The following is a 20,424-nucleotide window of genomic DNA, read 5'->3' as shown; positions in this document are numbered from 1 at the left end:
TACACCATGCCTGGTGTATGAGTTTCGACCCCAGAGCTCTGGTTTATGTGCTTTTTATGTGCTTTCTTGTTGTTGCTTTATTAAATCTTGCTCTCTACATCTTAAGTTCGGTCTCAGTGTCTTCTTGGGTACGCGGCTGTCCCGAGGCTTGAGTGAGGGTCTGCCCTCCGGGGGTCTTTCAATACGTCAGACTATATAGTTTAAGGGTAGGAAGAAAAAACACACTAGGAGAAACCTCACCACGTCACATAGGTCAACTACTTTCATTTTATTCTCTACATAGCCTTGGCTGTTTAGAAATTCACTAGGTAGACCAGGTTGAACGTGGCCTCTACCTCTTGATTGATAGGATTAAAACTTGGGTCAACTTCAAATACTTTGAAAATAAAAGGAAAAACTAGACACTGGACACCCCAGAAGAAAACAAGCAAACAAACAAACAAAGACAAAAGACTTGAATGGCCACAGGTCACATTGTATAGAACATATGTAAGTGTTTAATATCATAAATTATCCTCAATATGTTTAGAGATTAGTGAAATCAATGGAGATGTAAATTAAAACACCAATGGCATGGGCTGCGCAGATGGCTCAGTAGTTAAGAGTATTTGGTGCTTCTGCAGATGACCTAGGCTCAGTTCTCAGCATCCATATTACCCATAACCATCTAACGCTCAATTCATGGGATCCAATATCATCTTCTGGAATCTGCAGGTAGCAAGTATGTACACAGTGTATTAACTTAAGTGAAAGCAAAACACTCATACACATACAATTTTTAAAATCTCTCTTTAAAGGATCGCATCAACAGATATACTAACATAGGGCAGGCAGTAATCTCACAAGGTCCCAACTCTAGACAGAGGGCTACAGATAACTAAGGAATGCTGAGAACAGGAGAAATAATCTTCCCAACATATCAACCAATTTGTTAGCCAATATCCTAAAAGCATGCACATACAAGGAACACTATGCAGATTTAAGAAACTGTATTTATATTTAGGAATATATGTATATTATATATATTTACACACATCTGTAATAAAAATTGAAGAAAGCATGAATTTGAGAGAGCAAGGAGTACTTGGGGAAGGTTGAATGTAAGAAAGGGAAGAAGGAAAAGACTATATTTTAACTTGAAAAAAATCTTTAAAACCCCAAACTGTGAAGAGTTAGAATAAGTACTCATTAATAAAAATGTAACTATAAATTATTATTCATTAGTAAAATTAGCTGGTAAATATATTTGATATTCTCCTACTAATAATACAGTACAGAAATAAGTATTCATGTGCATGATTATAACACAAGAGAATATATCAGTATTGGTTCAAAGCGAGTGCAGGGAAATACATTCACAAAGTGATTAAAGTGGGGAATAGGGATAGGTTCATACTGATGGTCCCAGTTATACACTGGCACAGCGTTTGCTAGAATATTTTCATTTTATCTACAAATTGTTCATTGAGATTGTAGGAATTAGTCCCACTTATCTGTAATGTATTCCTTTCCAAGAGTACCTTGACAATTGCAAACTTGTATACCTTTAGTAAATAACCTACCTGGCAACTGGAGTAGTTTGTGCAGTCTGATACTTGGAGAACATAGTTGCAAGCCTCTAATGTTACTTAACTCAGCACCTTCCATCACTTCTTCAATGAGTATGTCATACACATAGTCTTACTATAGTCTATCCACTGCAATTCTCCCAACATCCTGGTTGACATTTAAAACTTGAAACAGGAATATCTACACATATAGTAGGGTGGATATTTGTTTAAAGATTCAGCTTATAGTTACATCAGTAACTATCAAGGTTTTTGTTCTCTGAGTAAGATAAGTGAATGCCTAACTTTAAAAGAACTTCTAAACATTTTGCACATTAACTGCTGTATCCTGGAGTCTTACTAATTAATCCTATGGAATTCAGACACTAGCTAGCTCTTATCAGCCAACCATAAAATTATTTCCATTGCTACTTTATAATGTTATTTAGCTACTATTATGAATCATGATATAAATATCTCTATTTGCCAATGGTTTTAGGTAAGCCCTGTGAAAGGATTGCTCTATTTCTTTAAATATAGCTTGAAATGTCTCTTTTCTGGCTCCATGCTCATTTAATCATGGGATTAGGTACTTTTGTGCTTGATGAGAATGCTACAAGGCACTGGTGATGGCAAGTAGATGATGTGCTCTCAGACTTCTTAGAGCCTTCTTTAGTATAGGAAAGGATATAAACCATTGTTTACTCTTGATGTTTATTGATTATTCTTGAGTTTACAAAGAATGTGTGCACACAAGAACACACACACACACACACACACACACACACACACACACACACACTAGTTGTCTATGCTTCTAGTCCCATTCACAAACCCTCTTTCGATCCTGATATGCAATTTCTTTATCTTTGAAAACCTAGTAAGCAAATAGGGCAAGCTGTAACATGACTACCACACTCCCATTCCTACCCTAAACTATAAAACCTCTAGCTGTATTTTTTCAAAACTATGTAATAATGCCCTAGTGGGCAAGCAGCCAAAGTCTATCAAAATCCCCGTTACATCATAGCTGCCATACCCTCAACCATTTGCACTATTTCTGGGACCTTGTATAGTCAGATGTGTGTGGGAAAAGGGTGGCCAGGCTTTTCTCTAGAAGTAAAACAGGAACTGGTCATAATTCTAAACTGCTGAACTCAAGCTGGGAACATGTGGACTCACAGAGTAAGCTAGGTACTAGCCACTAGTTCTTCTCAGATTTAGGGAGAATACATGGTACCTTTTACCTACCCATACTAGAAACTAACTACAAGTCTGTGAAAATTTCATACTTCTGTGCACTTAAGACATCTTAAAGGTTGGGTGGTTTGTATCTTGTCAAGATTATGTCACTCTGAGAAGCAGACAATATGCACCTAGATCGTAAGCTCAGATCTGAGACTCTTCTGGAAGGACTTTTCCTATGTACTGAGATTTTGAGACTTCCTCCTAAGCCTCTGGGACAGACTCCTTGTCCCATAGCTCTGACTCCAGGATCACTCATAGCCACATCATCCTTCACAAAGATACAGGGGCATGCTAATGGTGACTCCATGTTGATATAAAATTCCTTCCCGGGGGGGGGGGGAGATGTAAAGCAATCTCTACCCCTTCCCCTAAGGTACTAATGACAAACAGAGCCGTCATTCCAAAGTTCATAAATAAACCAATGACTTTATTGGCTTCCTTACAGAGCGTGAGTAAGGGTTACTTCCAAGGGTATGAGTGCACCACCCCTAGTGGGTGGCATCTGGAATGACTTACTCAACAGGAATGGGATTTTTTCCAAAACAACATAGATGGAGGCTGTGGCTCCTTCCCTAGTGTTTCCTGGCACTTACTCTAAATCTTTTCCCCAGGCAGACTGCAGAGCTGCCAGTTGGTAGGGAGCAGTTGGATGCTGGGAGGAGAAGAGAGTATAAACCATCAATAAGCCCAGTTGTGATGAGCTTTTGCAAGGGGGCACAGCTGAATTCTCTGAGCTGGCTGTTGCTTGGCTTAAAAGAGTCAGGACACTATTATTTAGATTCTCTTCTCCCAGAGTTGGAGAATGATAATGAAAACTGTTTTCCTTTCATCCACTAACAGCAAGCTGTATAAATCTGGTCAAGTGAAACGGTGCAGGTGAGTGCAAGCGACACTGAGCTGAGATAGGATATCTGATTCTGGCTCGAATACTCACTTGGTTTGTCATCTTAAGCACTGGTCTAGATTCCCTCATTTATTTGCAAACTGTGGTACAAATCCCATGTACCTCCATCTCTCCTGTGCTATGAATTTGATATAAATGTTGCCACTCTCAGCCATCACTTCTCTGAGGTCAGGAAGTAAGCACTGCTAAAGTCTGGGCCCCTACATCATTGACTGTCAGACTAAAATGACGTTATTAGATTTACCACATTTTCTCTTGTGAGATGAGAATCAGATAACACAGATCACTTTAGCAGTCCTACAAAGTAAGCCAGTGCCTCCTAATACAGAATCAGTCATTTCCAACATAACTCAACAGCACTTCTGAAACATATCACATTCCTACACATGCCCTTTTAACATTCTAGGCCCATATTCTCTCTAGGTGGAGAGAATATGACGTTCCCTAGTCTTGAATAACTGTGTCAATGAAATGGAACATAAGCAAGTGCCACTACACATGATTTATTTGTACATAGTCTCTCACCTGTATGACTTTTTTGATGTAGACTGTGGTCTGACATCAAAATTTTCCTGTTTTTTTAAAAGGGTCCCTTAAATGTTTTTCAAGGTTAATACGTATACAGTAGTCTAACTGGAAAATATTTTTTTGATTTTTATACATTCTCAGGGTGTTTCAATGAAGGTTTCAACAGAGACCTGAGTCACCATTCAAAACGTTTGGCTTTTAAGTCATAAGCTTCTTTCCATGTTTAAGTTGCTTTCCTGTGTTCTTTCCAGACAAAATGGTCTTCTGATATTGAGGTTTCCCTTGTGGCAGTTCTTTGCTGTACTCTTTCAAAAGGCATTCTCTGATGTCAAGTGATCCTGGTAGACTGCATGCTTTCTAGCCTTCTCTGTTACTAGCGTGTCTCACCTGAGTTCATTCACATTGAATGAGGTATGAGTTAAGAAGGTAAGTTTTCCTGCATTATGTACATTTATAGGACTTCTCAACTCTAAGAAGTCCATCATATGGACTGAGGAGTGATTTATAGTAGAGAGTTTTTTTTCATTATTTAGAGCCACAGGGTTTCTAACTTGTATATCATTTCTGATACTGACTGAGCTGTGAGTTGCAGGAAAATGCTTTTCCCTGTTCTTTGTATTAGTCCCATGTGTGTGAGTTCCCAGATGTCGGGCGAGTCCTGACTTGCAGAAAAAAGCTTTTCTGCAATCTTTACATTCATAGGGCTTCTCACCTGTGTGGATTCTATGATGAAGAGTTAAGTGTGACTTGCGATAGAAACATTTGCCACAGTCTCTGCATTCATAGGGCCTCTCACCGGTATGAGTTCTATGATGAGCAGTGAGCTCTGACTTGGAGGAGAAAGCTTTTCTGCACTCTTCACATTCATAAGGCTTNTCACCTGTATGAATTCTATGATGGCGAGTTAACTGTGACTTGTAGAAGAAAGCCTTGCCACAGTCTTTACATTCATAGGGCTTTTCACCTGTATGAGTTCTCTGATGTTCAGTCAGAGTTGACTTATAATAGAAAGATTTCTGACATTCCTTACACTCATAAGGCTTTTCACCTGAATGTATTTTTTGATGTACACGAAGGGTTGACTTGCAATAAAAAGCTTTGCCACATTCTTCACACTGATAGGGCTTCTCACCGGTATGAGTTCTATGATGTGAAGTGAGCTCTGACTTGGAGGAAAAACCTTTCCTGCACTCTTTGCATTCATAAGGTTTCTCACGTGTATGAGTTCTATGATGGCGAGTTAAGTTTGACTTGTAGAAGAAAGCCTTGCCACAGTCTTTACACACATAAGGCTTCTCGCCGGTATGAATTCGCTGATGTTCGGTGAGGGTTGACTTATAATAGAAAGCTTTCCAACATTCTTTACATTCGTAAGGTTTCTCACCTCTATGAGTTTTCTGATGTACTGTAAGGGTTGACTTACGATAGAAAGCTTTCCCACATTCTTCACATGCATGGGGCTTCTCACCAGTATGAATTCTATGATGCACAGTGAGTTCTGATTTGGAGGAGAAAGCCTTCTTGCATTCTGTACACTGATAGATCTTTAATCTTGTACGAGTTCTCTGGTGTTGAGTGAGCGCTGACTTGTAACAGAAAGCTTTCTGACATTCCTTCCATTCGTATGGTTTCACACTTGGATAGTATGCATGCTGCTTGCTGCACTGCGATGGCAGGTTGACTATTTTCATACACGGTTTACACTCATAGGGTTTTGTACCTCGGTGAAGTTCCAGTTGAACCTTCATTTCTGCCTTGAGACAAAAGAATCTGTCAATGTTTTCTACAAATGGGGCTTTTTTCTAGCATGCACTTACTAATGTTCTGTGAGGATAATAACATCTTAAAAATTTTACAGGAAGTACACTCACAATTTTCCCTGCTGTGCAACTTGTCACTTAAAATAAGATTAATTTCTTTCTACCATTTTAAATTATGCATACATGGAGAGGTATGTGCATTCAGGAGCAGGAGCCCACAGAGGCAGAGATGTCTTATTACTCTGGCGCTGGAATTGCAGGCTAGTTAAGAGTCACAAAACGTGCCCTGGGAACCTAACTCCTGCTATGAGATAGAGTAGCTCAGGCTCTTAACTGTTCAGCTATCTCATCCTTTACCGTGTTCTATTCTGTGTCTGGTTATATGCAATATTTTCCTTATACGAGATATGTTTTGCAGAGTTAATTTTAAACAATCAAAATAAAAAATTAAAAAAAATAAAAAGACCTCCAATCCGTGAAACTAGCAGTTTCTTAAATAGAAAACTTTTTAGGTATCAATAACATTGTCTCTGTGTAGATGTATATCCCCAGTCAAACATTATAAACATCATCATGTGAACTTTCAACCTTGTTAGGCAGAATAAGATGTTCAGGGTGCCAGAGGGGTTTATCAGTTATATTATCAAGTTTGTCACTAGTTAGCATCCCATTAGGCTCACTACACACACTTTCTGCCACAGGTTAGGCTCCTTTGTTGTGAGCAATCCTCCTTATGTCCACAATCAAAATGTGAAGGATGTATTCACATTCATATTTTACCTACTTCAATCATCTCTTTATTTGAAAGATTTCTGCTGATGCTTCCCACCGGCCACATATGACTCTCTGGATTTTCCAGGCAACTCTCATTTGGAGTATACACTTCAAGAACACCTAAAAAAATATAATAAAAAAATTCACTATCCCTAAATCAAATATGTTATTTATTCAGTTCAAATATAATTGTGGAGTTTCTTCATGATTCTTCAGCTTAATGAGGGAAATTTTACACAAACAGGTAAGGCAGTCCTAAGCCATGTTCCTTCACTGCTTCTACTTTTGACAAATACATGGAAAGGAGTTATTCACCTACTTCTTTGCTATTGTTTGGGACATTAATTTTTAACTGTGTTGTTAACCTGAGCTCCTATTCCTTTATAACCTTAATTGTACACACACCATCTGATCCCACAGCTCATTATGTGAGGTGTAAAGATTTTCTTTTCTTTCACTAGCTACCCACAAAACACAGGCTTCACATTCTGTTTTAGGAGCAAAAATGTAGGTTCATAAAAGAATTATTATACATTTCTTATAAATTTGATTCCTTTGCCCTGAAAAGCCACAGCAGGCTCTGTCTTCCATTGGTCATTGCCTACGTTCACCTTTCTCCCACACTGGAGGGCAGCTGCTGCAGAAGCTCCCAGGAACCCATCTTCTGCTCTACAAATCTCTTTGCCTCTTGGACAAAAATACATTTTTGCAAAAAAAAAAAAAACCATTTTATTAAAAATAAATGCTAAGAATGGATTGGGTTGCGAGTCCGACTGGTATGTGCCTATACGTAGAGAATATCAAGTACACATTTAGGTATCTATTACTATATATTAATTGTACAAAATTATGGGCATAATTTATTCAAAATCATAGCTTGAGAAGTCCGAATCCTTAAGGAAGAACCTATTTTGTCTTTCAAATGGTCATATTATTGAACTGTCTTCTAAACATGTATGTTTCTATCTCCAGTTTACACTGTTCTCAAACTTCATCAGAAAAGCTCCTTACTGCAGTGGAAATGGTTAATACACACATGCATGACTGTTCCAAGCTTGGAAATTGAAGTAAGAGCAGAGATGACCATTATCTAATGAATAGATAATTAATTATGATATTTATATACACATAAAATAAAAAAATTATTATATTGTAAATAAAAATTAGATTGTGACCTTTGCAGGTAAATAAATGGAGCTGGAAATAGATTATTCTTTGAAAGACAACACAGACCCTGAAAGAGGACTCAAGTTCTCTCTCATATGTGGATCCTAGCTCTGAATCTTTAGATGTATGTGCTTAAATAGGAAAACCTATACAAGTCAGGAAAACAAAAAGAGGCCAAGGGGGAGATAAGGAATGGAGAATATCAAACAAATGTTATAAATGAGTAAAGGGGAATAATGGTGAAGGTAAGGTTCAGTGAGGTGACGGTGAGAGGACAAGGCAGAGGGTCAAGGGATACTAACACTAAAAGACCTTTCTTTAACAGCCTCATGGAAACCTACTTTGGAAGGTTCTAAAAGAAAGATTGGGTGGATGGATGGATGGATGAGATAGACAGATGACTGATTAATAGATAGACAAACAGACAGACAGACAGACAGACAGACAGAAAGATAGAATGGAGATACCTTAGATAGGGAAAAATGAAATGCTCCAGATACCATATACTATTGAACAAAATATTCAGTGCTTTGACGTTATCTATTTTCAAGGTGTTGATAGTTTGATTCCAAAGACCTCCCCTGCACCAACAATAAAAAATATTGCTACTGCTCTTAGTTACTCCCTAGAACTTGATGGTAAGACTCCATTTGTGAAGACACTTTAAACTTCAGTTATAGAGCATGAAAGATTAAGCTGATGCTGATCTTACAGCTTCATGCCTGCTGGCTAGCTTTTGTAGTACTGGGAAGTGCCATCACAATACTAGAAGAAAAAAGTTATCAACATGCTTAGCCAGCTGTGAACCCTGAGAGCTACAATAAAAACTGGCCTAATACTTTATACCTAGTTTCCCAATAGTGGCATGGAATTTACAGGAGCAACCGTCCATCTAGTTAAGGCGCACTCCATGAGATAGAACTTTTGCTTTGTAACTGGGTCAAGAACCTGTGGATGTGTAGGTCACAGGCCGTCAGGCAGCAGCCACTTCAACTTTTTTCTATATAGCTAGAGCATTAAATAGTCCCCTAAGTACTTCCCTTTATATGCATATATTAGTGCAGCTGTCACTCTTCATTTGTCAGAATGCCCAATCCTAAATGAGATGAGGTATCTGCAGTACACACCTTCCTCCCAAAGGTCAGGGGTCAACATGGAAGAAGGAGAGGAAGGATTGTAGGAACAGAAGTGGTAGATAACTTTCTTAAACCGCATTTTCAGGCCAAGACAACGCCACTGCACACACGAACTCACAATAGCTAGGACATTGTGTATAAAGCCTTTGCAGAATAAAGCTAATCAAAATCCCAACATGGATGAAGAAGGGACTGACAAAGTCCCATTGATAACTCAGAAGCAACTGGTAACTGAGAGCTACATAGGTGATGGAAAGTTGAGGTTTCTACAGGGATATGGCCCCCAAGAGGGTACTCAAGCTCCATGAATGGCCGTATACCCTCACACATACTGGTAGCACAAAGTGGATTCAGTGGGTTTAAAAAGTAGAGCACATGAATGTGGGAGGGAGAAGTGATGGTGGGATAGGAAAGAAGTTGAATAAAAGAAATTTGTGCAAATAAGAAGTTCTCAAAATAAAAAGTAAATGAGAGGGAATACAATATGTATTGTTATTAATTTAGGCAAAATGTTTTTCTCCTTTTCTATATTCAGTATACATAGTTGTCCAGACTGTAATATTATGTTGTCATATTCCTTTCTTTGGTCACTTGAAAAAGTTATCCATTTTTTTTTAACTTTGAAGAGATGCCAAATTCTATCAGATATTAAACTGAAATGAACATGTGAGTGTGTTCTAATTACATGCACACTACATATAATGTTTTCCATAAATTATACTACCTGGTATCTCTGGTATGAAATAACACTTATCACAGGGCATAATTTTAATGTTTTAAAGAATTCTGTTGTCTGTTGTTATTGAAGATTTTTACATGTACATTTTTCTTCTCTAATTCCTACCTAGTCTTGCTAGCTAATACTGGCTAATATCTAATATAGCAAGTTTCCAAGATTACCATATTCCCATTCCATTTTATGAGTCAGCTTGATGGGCATAGACGTGTACTTTTATATCTGTCTGGTAGGAGAACTACTCAAACAGATTTTACAAGGGGCTTTGATTAGTTGTGGCACCCTATTGTTGCCTCAATGGCATCGCGTCTTACTGATTGATATAACATTAATATAACTTTGTAGAATTCTGGAAGGTCATATTTATGTACAAATAAATGTTCAATTTCCTATTTTGTAATTACTAAAATACATTCTAAAAAATATTCCTAAGAAATCTTTTCTATCTCAAAGATGTCTGATGAAATCATCCATTTCATCATTTTTTTTATTAATTTGGATAGATTCTCTTTAATTAGTGGGCATCATAATACACTAGTCCAATATTTCATGTGCAAAAAACTTCTGGTTTACTTTGGCATGGAATATGATTTGACTAATGTAAATATGGCTACTGCTGAATTCTTTTATATTCTGTTTGCTCCAAAACAGTTTTCCTTTTTCTCAGTCTGTCTTCACCCGTATTATAAACTCACATTTAAGTAGTAGCTTGAAGTGTTCTTCTTTAAATCCTGGCTGTCAGTGTTCAGCTATGAGTTGGAAAAATCAGTTACAATTAGTCTTGTTAAAGAATAATTACTAATTTTTTTCTCCTCCATCTTAGAGGTCTGCTAATTTACGGAGTTAATGTCTAACACTTTCTTCATTCTGATGTTTTTATTAGTGGAGTATAATTCTTTTCAAGGCTCTTGATTACATCCATTGTTTTGATATTTTCTGAGATTTAATTTATATTTATTTTATGTGTTTGGGTGCTTTTCCTATGTATGTGCCATGTGCACGTAGTATCTGCAGAAGCTAGAAGAAGGCATCAGTTGCTAGGAATTTAACTCCGGTCCTCTGAAAGAGCAGCCAGTACACTTAACCCTTGAACCATCACTCAAACCCTGATCACATTCACCTTTTTTGTTTCTGTGTAACATTTTTTGAAGTATCCACGGTACCCCTCAATATTCACAGTGTGATATGTTTTATACTCATGAAGAAAGATCTGTAGTTCTTCACTAATCTTACAGTTTACAGGGTAACACTGCTGAAGAGAGGTAACTTAGTTGGCAATTATTTTATTTCAGGGCTTGAAAATACAGGAGCCCATGCTTTCTCGCATCAGGGTTTCAGTTAAAAGGTTACCAGGCTAAGCCTCTTGCATTGTAAGGTGTCTTTCTCTATTCTGTACTTTGCGCCTTAACTACAACCGCGAGGCGCTTCTGAATGGTTGCGTCCCCGGAGGTGTGTTCTCTGGTTTGGGTTTTTGTTCTTTCCATGCATTTATGCAATTTTAAGCTGCAGTCCATGGAGTACCTTCCCTGTGTCTTTTGTCTCCTTATTTCCCAGTGATAGGCTGCATCTCTTTACCAGAGACAAGGGAGCTTAAATGTTGCAGTCACGACTATTCTTTCTTTTCCTGTAAGGTTCCCTCACTACAGTAATTTCTCAACCTTATCTTCATTCCTCGTGGGTTTTTCTAAGCTACTCCAGTGAAGGCTGCTTTCCAATGAATGCTTGACCTATTTAAGTTTGTGCTTTCTGTCATTATCCCTGTTTGCTGAACCTATTTATTTGAATACTATGTTAGTGTATGGATCATTACTAAAACCTCACTTTTGCATTTTATGCCTAGTACTCCACTCTTTCCAAAATCCTCAGAGTCGACTGTTGGAAATGTTCTCATTTTTCCAATACATTATCACCGTTTGCCTGGTTGCTGCCATGTATATTAGGATTCTTTGCCCTCACCTGTCACTTTGGAAGAATTGGGATGGAAAGTACCCTTCATCTTACAAAAAAGGGTGAGGAACTCTCAGCAGTGTTCACCTGATGCTCCAACTCCTGACACCACTCAGAGAGAAATCGAAATGCTAAAAGAACAGCAACAGAACCAACCAGATATAGAAATAATATTTAAAAAATTTAAACAAATACAACACTATCAGTAATTATAGGAAAAATGTAAGCGTGGAGAACATTTTGTGACAGTAAAAACTAGGCTCTTGAGGGTGTCAGCCAGTATGGTAACATTATTCTTCAGAAACATCAGTATTTCTGAACTCGCCAATGGAAAGCAAAAATCACCGATGGAAAGCAAAACAAAGATAAAAAAAGAGGAGGAAGAAGAGGAGGGGGAGGGTGAAGAGGACAGGGAGAGGAGAGGGAGAGAAGAAGGGGAAGGAGGAGGGGAGGAAGATGGGGAGAAGGGGGAGGAGGAAGAGGAGGAAGGGGAAAGGAAAGAAGATGATGAAGATGACAAGGGGTGTCTTTAGTGTATTAGATTAGAGAGCCAGAAGAAGGTAAGGAGACTGAGTTTCTCAGGTCCTTTGGAACCCAATAAACAGTGAGCACACTCTGGTTGAAAGATAGCTGTGAAAGCCTAATGAGTTCTTATTCCTAGGCTCAAATCCTAAGGTACAGTAAACAAACAAAGACGGAAAATGGTGTAGAGGCCAAACAACTGGCTGACACTGGGCCCACTCTTCTTACACTCTGACAGTATCTGTGAGGGATGGGCATACTCCTTACAAGCAATGTGAGACTCCATACCTTCCACTCCATCCTCCTTTCGAGGAGCCTGCCACCATCTAAATTTCCATGGCTACTTCTTGTGCCCACAAAGAAACTGCCAGTATGTCCCCAGCCTCCTGAGTTTTTGACTGATCTTAGTTATATACATCCCAAGAGTGGATAGACCCTGATATAACATTCTGTGTGTGGATACATGCAATTAGTTTGTTTTTCAATCTATTAACCCAGAATACACAAGACACTGTCTGAGGAGTCTCTTCTCTTACTGACACTTGCCAGTATCACAGGTTTCTCCCAAGACAAAGAATGCCAGGCAACCAGCAGCAGAGCACTTTGCGCATTATGGTCATCATGCAGCATTCAGCTCACTACCACGTGGGATTCGCTGTTGGAAGTTGTGATGTGTGTACACTTTTCCCAACAGCTTTTCTGTTTTAGGGCATACTGTCCCGCCGCCCCTTTCTTGATGCCAAATGTTCTTTATTTCTTGGTCTCCTTGGGAAACATTCTCTCATTTGTGACTATGACATTGGGTATTCATGCACTAGCATAGAAAAAATTTATCTGCAATCCCATCCTTAAACTTCCAAAGCTTTCTTTCCTAATCTAAAAAAAAAAAAAAAATCAGTTGATTGTTTTTAGGCCACCAATTCCAAATGCCTTTACCATTCTAAGTTCATTGTCACACCTTTAATAGACATCCACATATGTATTTAGTTCAACAATCCTTTCTCCCTCTCTCCTTCCCCACCCCCTCCCTCATCCCCACACAACCTCCCTGCCTTTACCCTGTCTCTGTCTGTCTGTCTGTCTGTCTGTCTTTCAACACAGGGTTTCTCTGTGTAGCCCTGGCTATCCTGGAACTCACTCTGTAACTAGGCTTGCCTTGAACTCAGAGACCTGACTGCCTCCTCTGCCTCTGCTTCCTGAGTACTGGGATCAAAGGTCTGTCCCACCACCACCACCACCACCACCACCACCACCACCACCACCACCACATAGCTAGTTCAAAGTTTTTAAAAAAGAGTAATCATAACACTAAACTAAAATAAGTGAGTGTTTCCTCAACAGTGACTTTACGCCTTTCTTAAAACTTCATCTGTTTGGTTTTTTTTTTAATTTTTATTTTTTGCCTTTCTCTGGGTAAATACTCTTGGTGTTTCTCATCTCGCTCTAGTACATTATGTGATCATTTCACTTTTCTCTCACTGAATGTAAACCCTTCAAGAATACATGCATTTGAGTGTTAATTAATGCTATCAAGCTCTCAGATCAAGACCAAGCACTGAAGAAATCTTCATTATTAAACAAGGTAGAAAGGACAATTAAGAATTCAGATAAAATACTTAAGCAAAGTATCTAACTAACAAATAGAAATAGGACTGGGTACGGTGACATATCCTGATAGTGGGAGGTAGAGGAAAATGCAGAATTTGAGCCCCTTCTTGTCTACAGAGCAAGCTTGAGGGCAGTCTGGGTTATATTAGACCTGGTCTCAAAGCAACAACAAAAATGTCTGAGAGAACCTGTACAAAGGTCAATAGTTTTCAAAAGTAACTTTAGGAAAACAGACTTCAACAACAACGAAGGACACAGACTGACACAGAGGTTCTCATTTGGAAACTGAATAAAATAAATGGTGAAGACGGTTCAAGCTCAAGATGACCAATATCCTATGAGCATTCGTCCTTGTTGACTTCCCCTCCCCAGTTCACAGTCACTGACCTGGGAGACGCCAGACTGAAGTGTCTCCTATGCTCCATGGCTGGAATCCATGCTCCAACCTTAAGATCAACTCAGGTTTAGTCACGCAGTGCCCTGTAAACAGAAAATGATGTATAAACTGCTCCCAAGAAGTCCATTTCGCTGATGGAACACAACTGCTCCATTTGAGCTTTGCTATGAAGGGTAAAGGAAGCTACACAGAGAAAAACTTAAAGGACTAAGAAAAAAAAAAAAGAACAACAAAAAACTAGAGAAAAACCACAGAGTCAAAAAATCTACAATAGAGTATATACAATTAAAAAAATGTTGAGAAGTTTCAATTTTACATTCCCATTCAAAATAGCTACCTAAATATTTTTCTTTTTTGTCTTTTTAGGTACCTGATTGTTTTCTAATAAGAGGGAGCATGAAAGGGTGTAGATTTGGGTGGGGAGGATCTAGGAGGAGTTGGGAGAGGGGGAATCATAATCAGAATATAGTATATTAAAAGTCTATTTTTAATAAAGAAATTAAAAATCTAAAAAAATTAAAGGAATCTTAAAAGGTTCAATAATTTTATAATTTATTTAATTCTGTGGTTCTAGGGGTTGAATTTACAGGCTTGAATATGCTTGGCAGGTCATCTCTGAGCTATGTCCCCAGCTCTACTGTATAACCAAGGAGTCTAATACCAGTCTGATATTGCCAAACACTGAGAAGTTAAAAGAGGTCACACCCTCCCCTTTACCAAATGGAAAAATCCCAGGATGCAATATGCTGAGACAGGAGGACTGTTATAAGTTTGAAAATACTTTGCACTATAGAGCAAGTTCAAGGCACCCTGGGAAACTGGGGCTCAGAAAACCAAGAGAAAAAAAGCCCACGGTTCAAGAATTAACCCAGCACATCCCATGATCATGCAAAGAATCAAATTCAGTGGGAAAAAAGAACACAACATAAAAGGGGAGAAGGCAGACAGGGGCTGGAAAGAAGAGCATGCTCAGTGAGATCAGGAGGCTGCAGGAGGTTAACAGACGTAAAACTGAAAACACGCTGCGTGCGTGTATGAAATCATCAGAGCAGCTGACTGAAACAGATGCAGATACCCACAGCCAAACACTGGACAGAGGTAGAGGAATCTTATGGAAGAGTTGGGGGAGGACTGAAGCCCGTGAAGGGGATATGAACTCCACCGAAAGACCAGCAGAGTCAACTAACCTGAATTACTGGGAGCTCTCAGAGACTGAGCCACCAACCAAAGGGCATACATAGGCTGGACCAAGACCCCTGGCACGTAAGTAGCAGATGTGCATTTCAGTCTCCATGAGGGTCTCCCAACAATAGCAGGAAGACTATCCCTAAAGCTGTTGCCTATCTGTGAAACCTCTCCCCCAACAGATCTGTCCTCAGTGGGAGAAGATGTGCCAAAGCCTGCAGAGACTTGATGATATATGGGTTCGGGAGATACCCAGGGTAAGACACAGAATATAGGTCACCATATTCCATGTTAACAAATTGGAAGTAATATTGAAGGAAAAAGTTCCCACACTTTCAAAGTGGTTTGCAGATTCAATAATATCCTCATAGTAAAACATACATACTTCTCCACATAAACAGAAAAACACTGTCCCAAACAATGCCTTAAACATAATATAAAAGCTCCAAAGACCCCAAAGTAGCAAAGCATCTTGATCAGAAAGCACAAACATGTAGCTCGTGGTAGCTACCTTCAAACCTCATTCCAAAAAGACTGTAGGAAATGGCCGCCAAAAGAGACACAGAAGCCACTAGAAGAGAATGAACAGCCCCAAGCAAAACCATACCTATTCAGGGTTATACTGGGGATTTGAAATGGATTCGGATGGAGCGGATGCTCAAGAGAGCGACTCAGACCCCTTCTGCCCAAGTACATGTGCCGTAGAGGGCAAAACTGAGCAAGAGGCGGTGTCTTCAGGGCGACCACTGTCTGAGAGTCACTTTATCTGACTACAACAAATACACTCTGATTCACCAGACTGGAAGAAATGGATATTTTCTTGGGAGGGGTAAACAGAGGATATCTTACAAAGACAAAGTAAATGAACTCTGTCTGTCACAAAAATCAAAATCCTGCATGCCCTCATTACATTTGCAAGTTCAAGGTGACTTCAAAGAAATAAAGAAAATGGCAGTTACAAGAGAGGGGGTGGTTACTATTTGCTCCAAGTACACAGGCAAGGGACACAGAATTTATGTTCTGTATACGTTAATAAATATTTTTGACAACAATTAAATCAATCTTTCAAAGTAGCTATCAGAGAGAATTTAAATGTTCCTATCACAAACAGGTTGTGTCTAAGCTGGCAGACTTGCCAACTGGCTTTATCAGATAATCACACACTATCTAGAGTATTCCCAAGCCACACAGTTCTTTATGTATGTACGGCATTAACACAGGCCAGCTAAAATATGAGCAACTTAGTGTTATATTAAAAGTTTGCGATAATTCCAACAGTTCGCAACCAAGAGGAAAGTAATTGCTGAGGACTGCCAAGGAATGAGACTCACCCAAGGACACCAGGCTGCTATAGTTCTCCAGCATCACGTCCCTGTAGAGCGTCCTCTGAGCAGCATCCAGCTCCTGCCATTCCTGCCAAGTGAAGTCCACTGCTACGTCTTCAAATGACACCAACCCCTGCAACGACACACTGCTCGTTAACCCAAGGTCTTAGCCCTGGAAATAGAGTTCACTTCCCTGGATTAGAGGTAGGTGGGTTTGGAGTGACCTGGATGAAGGAGGAGAGACCAAGGGGAGAAGGAAGAGAGGAAACTGCCCTGAGGGGAGATGAACTATGAGCACATAGCCAGAAGATGAGGAGGAGGAAGAAGTCACCATGTGTTTGGTGATTTCATGAAAACATTGCCCTGCTGACTGGCCAATTGGAGTTAAGAGCAGCCTAAATGAAACATAGTAAGTAATAACTTAGGGTTATCTATAAGAAAGTAGATTCAAATAGCATAGAGGGTAGATATCTGCCCAGCTCATGTGCTGTTTCAAGCTTATTGTAAATAATAAAAGTTGTGTGTCTTTTATCCGAGAACTGAATGATCAAGATAAGATAGAAGCCCTAGAGTGGTATTAATAATTTTACACTTATGACCACAGTCTGTACTCACTGAATACCTCAGTTTTGGATTGCATCTACTTGTGGGAATATATGCTAAACTCCCAAGATCTATGAACAAAGCAATCTGGCACATGCAAATGTGCTCGGGAGCTAGGTCTAGAAAAACAACTGTCTAAAATCCAGCAATAATACAGACAAGGATGACAAGACAGACTGCTGTCTAGTCTTAGAAGTTATCAGTTCATTTAGAAGCTTTGTACCGCCTAAATTGTAACAAATTTGCCCCAAGGGTTGGGAATGGAACACACCACACGTGTCACACACACAAATCACTGAACTGGTTTGCATCTTTTTCTTTAAGGTTAGGTTTCACTAAATTGCCCAAACCCACCATGAACTCACTTTACAGTCTTCAAATTTGCAATCCATATCTCTATCTATCTATCTATATCTATATCTATATATCTCTCTATATCTATATAGATTGGCCTGCACCACCAGGCCACCTCCTGGCTTAGAAGTGAGATTTGAACCTAGATCTAGGTCTCCCTGTCTCTCCTTACTAGAACATGGACTGAGACATCCAGAGTGAAGACAGAAGGCAGAGGTGGAGCTTCCACGCCTGGCTGTTCTTGGAATCTCACATGAAATCCTTCTGAGTGGGGTCAAGTCAGACAAACTACCTTCCAGATCAGGGCTCTCTCAGAGGCTGAGACTCACCAAAGGCACAGAGACAGAGACATGATGATGTATAAGGCACGGAGATGGATATGATGGCTTGGGTCAAAAAAAATCCCCAAGGATCACAAGGCTATGGCTGGAGGGTCACATACGCTTGAGACCAGACCAGGCTATACTGTGAGATCCTATATGAAAAATCAGATACAAAGAACAAACAAATCTCACAAGCAAGGCACAGAAGGAGGCAAAGGATGCAGGGACAGATTTTTACAGACACAAAAGGGGCACACATAAAGAGAACTGAGACCGATATGTGCAGTGCTCACGTTTAGGGTGTAGCCCCCATTTCCTGCACCCAAAGTCTCCTAACTTTCCCCCTTCATCACCCAGGAACCAGACCAGTACCCAAGGAAGATCTGGAAAGCCCAGTGCTATATGGCCAAATTCCAAAAAGGGACTTCGAGAGCCTGCCTCTCTACCCCACCTCTCTTATTCCAGAGCACATGAGCCAGATATGTCCCTAAGCATGGTTCCCCTCCCTTTAATGTCTGCAGATCTTGCTGTGTGCTGTCTCTCATGTCTTCTCCTCTGACTCTAGTCCTTTTTTTGCTACCTGCGTTTTAATTCCCCCAGCACCATACTGTGCTACATAAGCTATGCCTGTGTGCCAGGACCCCACCAGAAGAGAAGCATTCAGGGTTGTCCCTGATCCCCAAGTGCACAGGTGGGGAGAGGTAAAGGAAGGGCAGCTAGGACCTGGGCTCCTGCCAAAAAGTACGAAAGGCTGGCCTGTGTTCCCAGCTTAGGGAAGAGAATGGTTAGGTTCAAAGCCAACTTGTGCTGCAGTTAAAACTATGTCTAAATAAATAAATAAGCAAACAAACAAACTGTAAAAAATTAGGAAGCGGCTCACAAAAGCTCCACTTAAATAAATACATAAATAAATAAAAATCTGTAAGTGAAGTGAAATTGTGAAGAACAGGAAGAGGCTCACAAGACCCCATTTCCCCTTGAGGATGTATAGGCAGTTAATGGTTGCATTGGGAGAGGCTCAGGAGAGCCTCTTTAGTCGGTAGTATAGTAGTAGAGACAATGGTGGGGCCCATGCTCCTGTAAGGAACCCTCTCTCTTCCTATGCACCTGTAGAAGTTGGGGGGGGGGGGTGTGTCATTTAAAAAAAAGACATCTAAGACTAAAGGGAAGTACTGGAAAAGAGGGAGAGAATCTAAGGGAGTAGGAAAAGGACCGGGAAGGTAACAGGGGTTAGGGAGAAGAAAATACAACATTACACACAGGTATAAGATGTAGTGAAAGTCACTATGGTGTACCGTTAATATGTAATGCTAAAAAGCGCTTAGGGCAGAGCACTACCTTGCATAAATGAATTCCTAGACTCCATCCCTAGAAATACAGAGAGCCAGAGGCAGAAGACAGAGGGAGAGTGAAGGAAACAGCAGAGAGGAGAAGAAGTACCTACTCCAGGTCACTCAGGGACTCCCGGGACTTGAAGGACCTGGCTCATGGACAAAACGTGATGGGCTGAGATGGGCTGAGAGGAGAGGAAGTGGGCGGGGAAGGTCATGCTCACGGGCTCCCATAGAGGTTCTGAGAGAAGATACATCACAAGATTGTGACTTGAGAAGCCAGGGACAAACATGGAGATGCAAGAAAAAGAGACGGGGCGGGGCGCCGGCTGCAGAAAAATCCTGGGGAGGCCGATGGCCTTGAGGGCCCAGAGACCAAGAAGGCAGCAATCCCTCATGCTGGTCAAAGTCCTACCAGATCTGGAGGCGGCCGACAAACTCCGGGCCGCGCTTGGGCAGTCATAGGTCCCGCAGCCCCCACCAAGGCGTCCCCACCTGGGAGGCATCCATAGCAGCCCTGGTCATGGGAATCACGCGGACGCGACAAGACCCCCGAGCTGCAGCAGCCGGCTCAGCCTGGCCACAGTGCAGCAGGCAGCAGGGGCACAAGCGACCCCGACGCGGGACGCGGGGCTAGGGACCTTGTCGTGGGTAAACGCACCATTTCGGGACTCAGGTGAGCGCCCCGCCTCGCGCTGGGTGTCCAGGTACCAGCGAGTCACACGGCGACAGACACTAGGTGCGCTCCAGAACACAGAGCTGGGAGAAGAAAGCCACAGATGCTAAGATGGCGGGGTCAGCAACAACGTACGCAAGGCCCGCCTCCTCCCTTCCGACCGTGTGTCTGATTGGGTAGCCTTCAGTCTATTGTGTCTGATAGGGTAGCGCTTCAGGTCCACCCTGAGTGACAGTTCACGCTTCAACCCAGGGGTGGATGAAGCCAAAATGACACGGCCTTGCTTGCTTTCATGGGTAAATTAAGGCAGGGCTTCCTGTGACAGACCCTCCTTCCTTTTTGTTTTCACTTAA

The 20,424-nt window shown here is 40.6% G+C and overlaps 1 protein-coding gene across 2 annotated transcripts; it reads right to left on the bottom strand.

Moving 5' to 3' along the window:
• Positions 1-1,243: 1,243 nt before the first annotated feature.
• Positions 1,244-20,183, bottom strand: LOC115029041 (zinc finger protein OZF-like). 2 transcript variants are annotated; one of them, XM_021161891.2, is made up of 5 exons: positions 20,057-20,183; positions 16,791-16,917; positions 14,265-14,357; positions 6,772-6,881; positions 1,244-5,981 (listed from the first exon to the last, which is right to left on the bottom strand). In XM_021161891.2, exons 1-5 carry the CDS (start codon positions 20,057-20,059, stop codon positions 4,611-4,613), a joined length of 1,704 nt encoding a protein of 567 aa, XP_021017550.1. In that variant the 5' UTR covers positions 20,060-20,183; the 3' UTR covers positions 1,244-4,610. The 2 variants fall into 2 exon arrangements, with proteins under 2 accessions (XP_021017550.1, XP_029333769.1); XM_029477909.1 differs by lacking the exons at positions 14,265-14,357; positions 16,791-16,917; positions 20,057-20,183 and having other exon boundaries at positions 1,244-5,977; positions 6,772-6,851.
• Between the last annotated feature and the right edge of the window lie 241 nt (positions 20,184-20,424).

Source organism: Mus caroli, chromosome 5 (genome assembly GCF_900094665.2).
Source record: "Mus caroli chromosome 5, CAROLI_EIJ_v1.1, whole genome shotgun sequence".
Lineage (NCBI taxonomy): Eukaryota > Metazoa > Chordata > Mammalia > Rodentia > Muridae > Mus > Mus caroli.
This window is presented reverse-complemented; position numbering and strand designations above follow the sequence as displayed.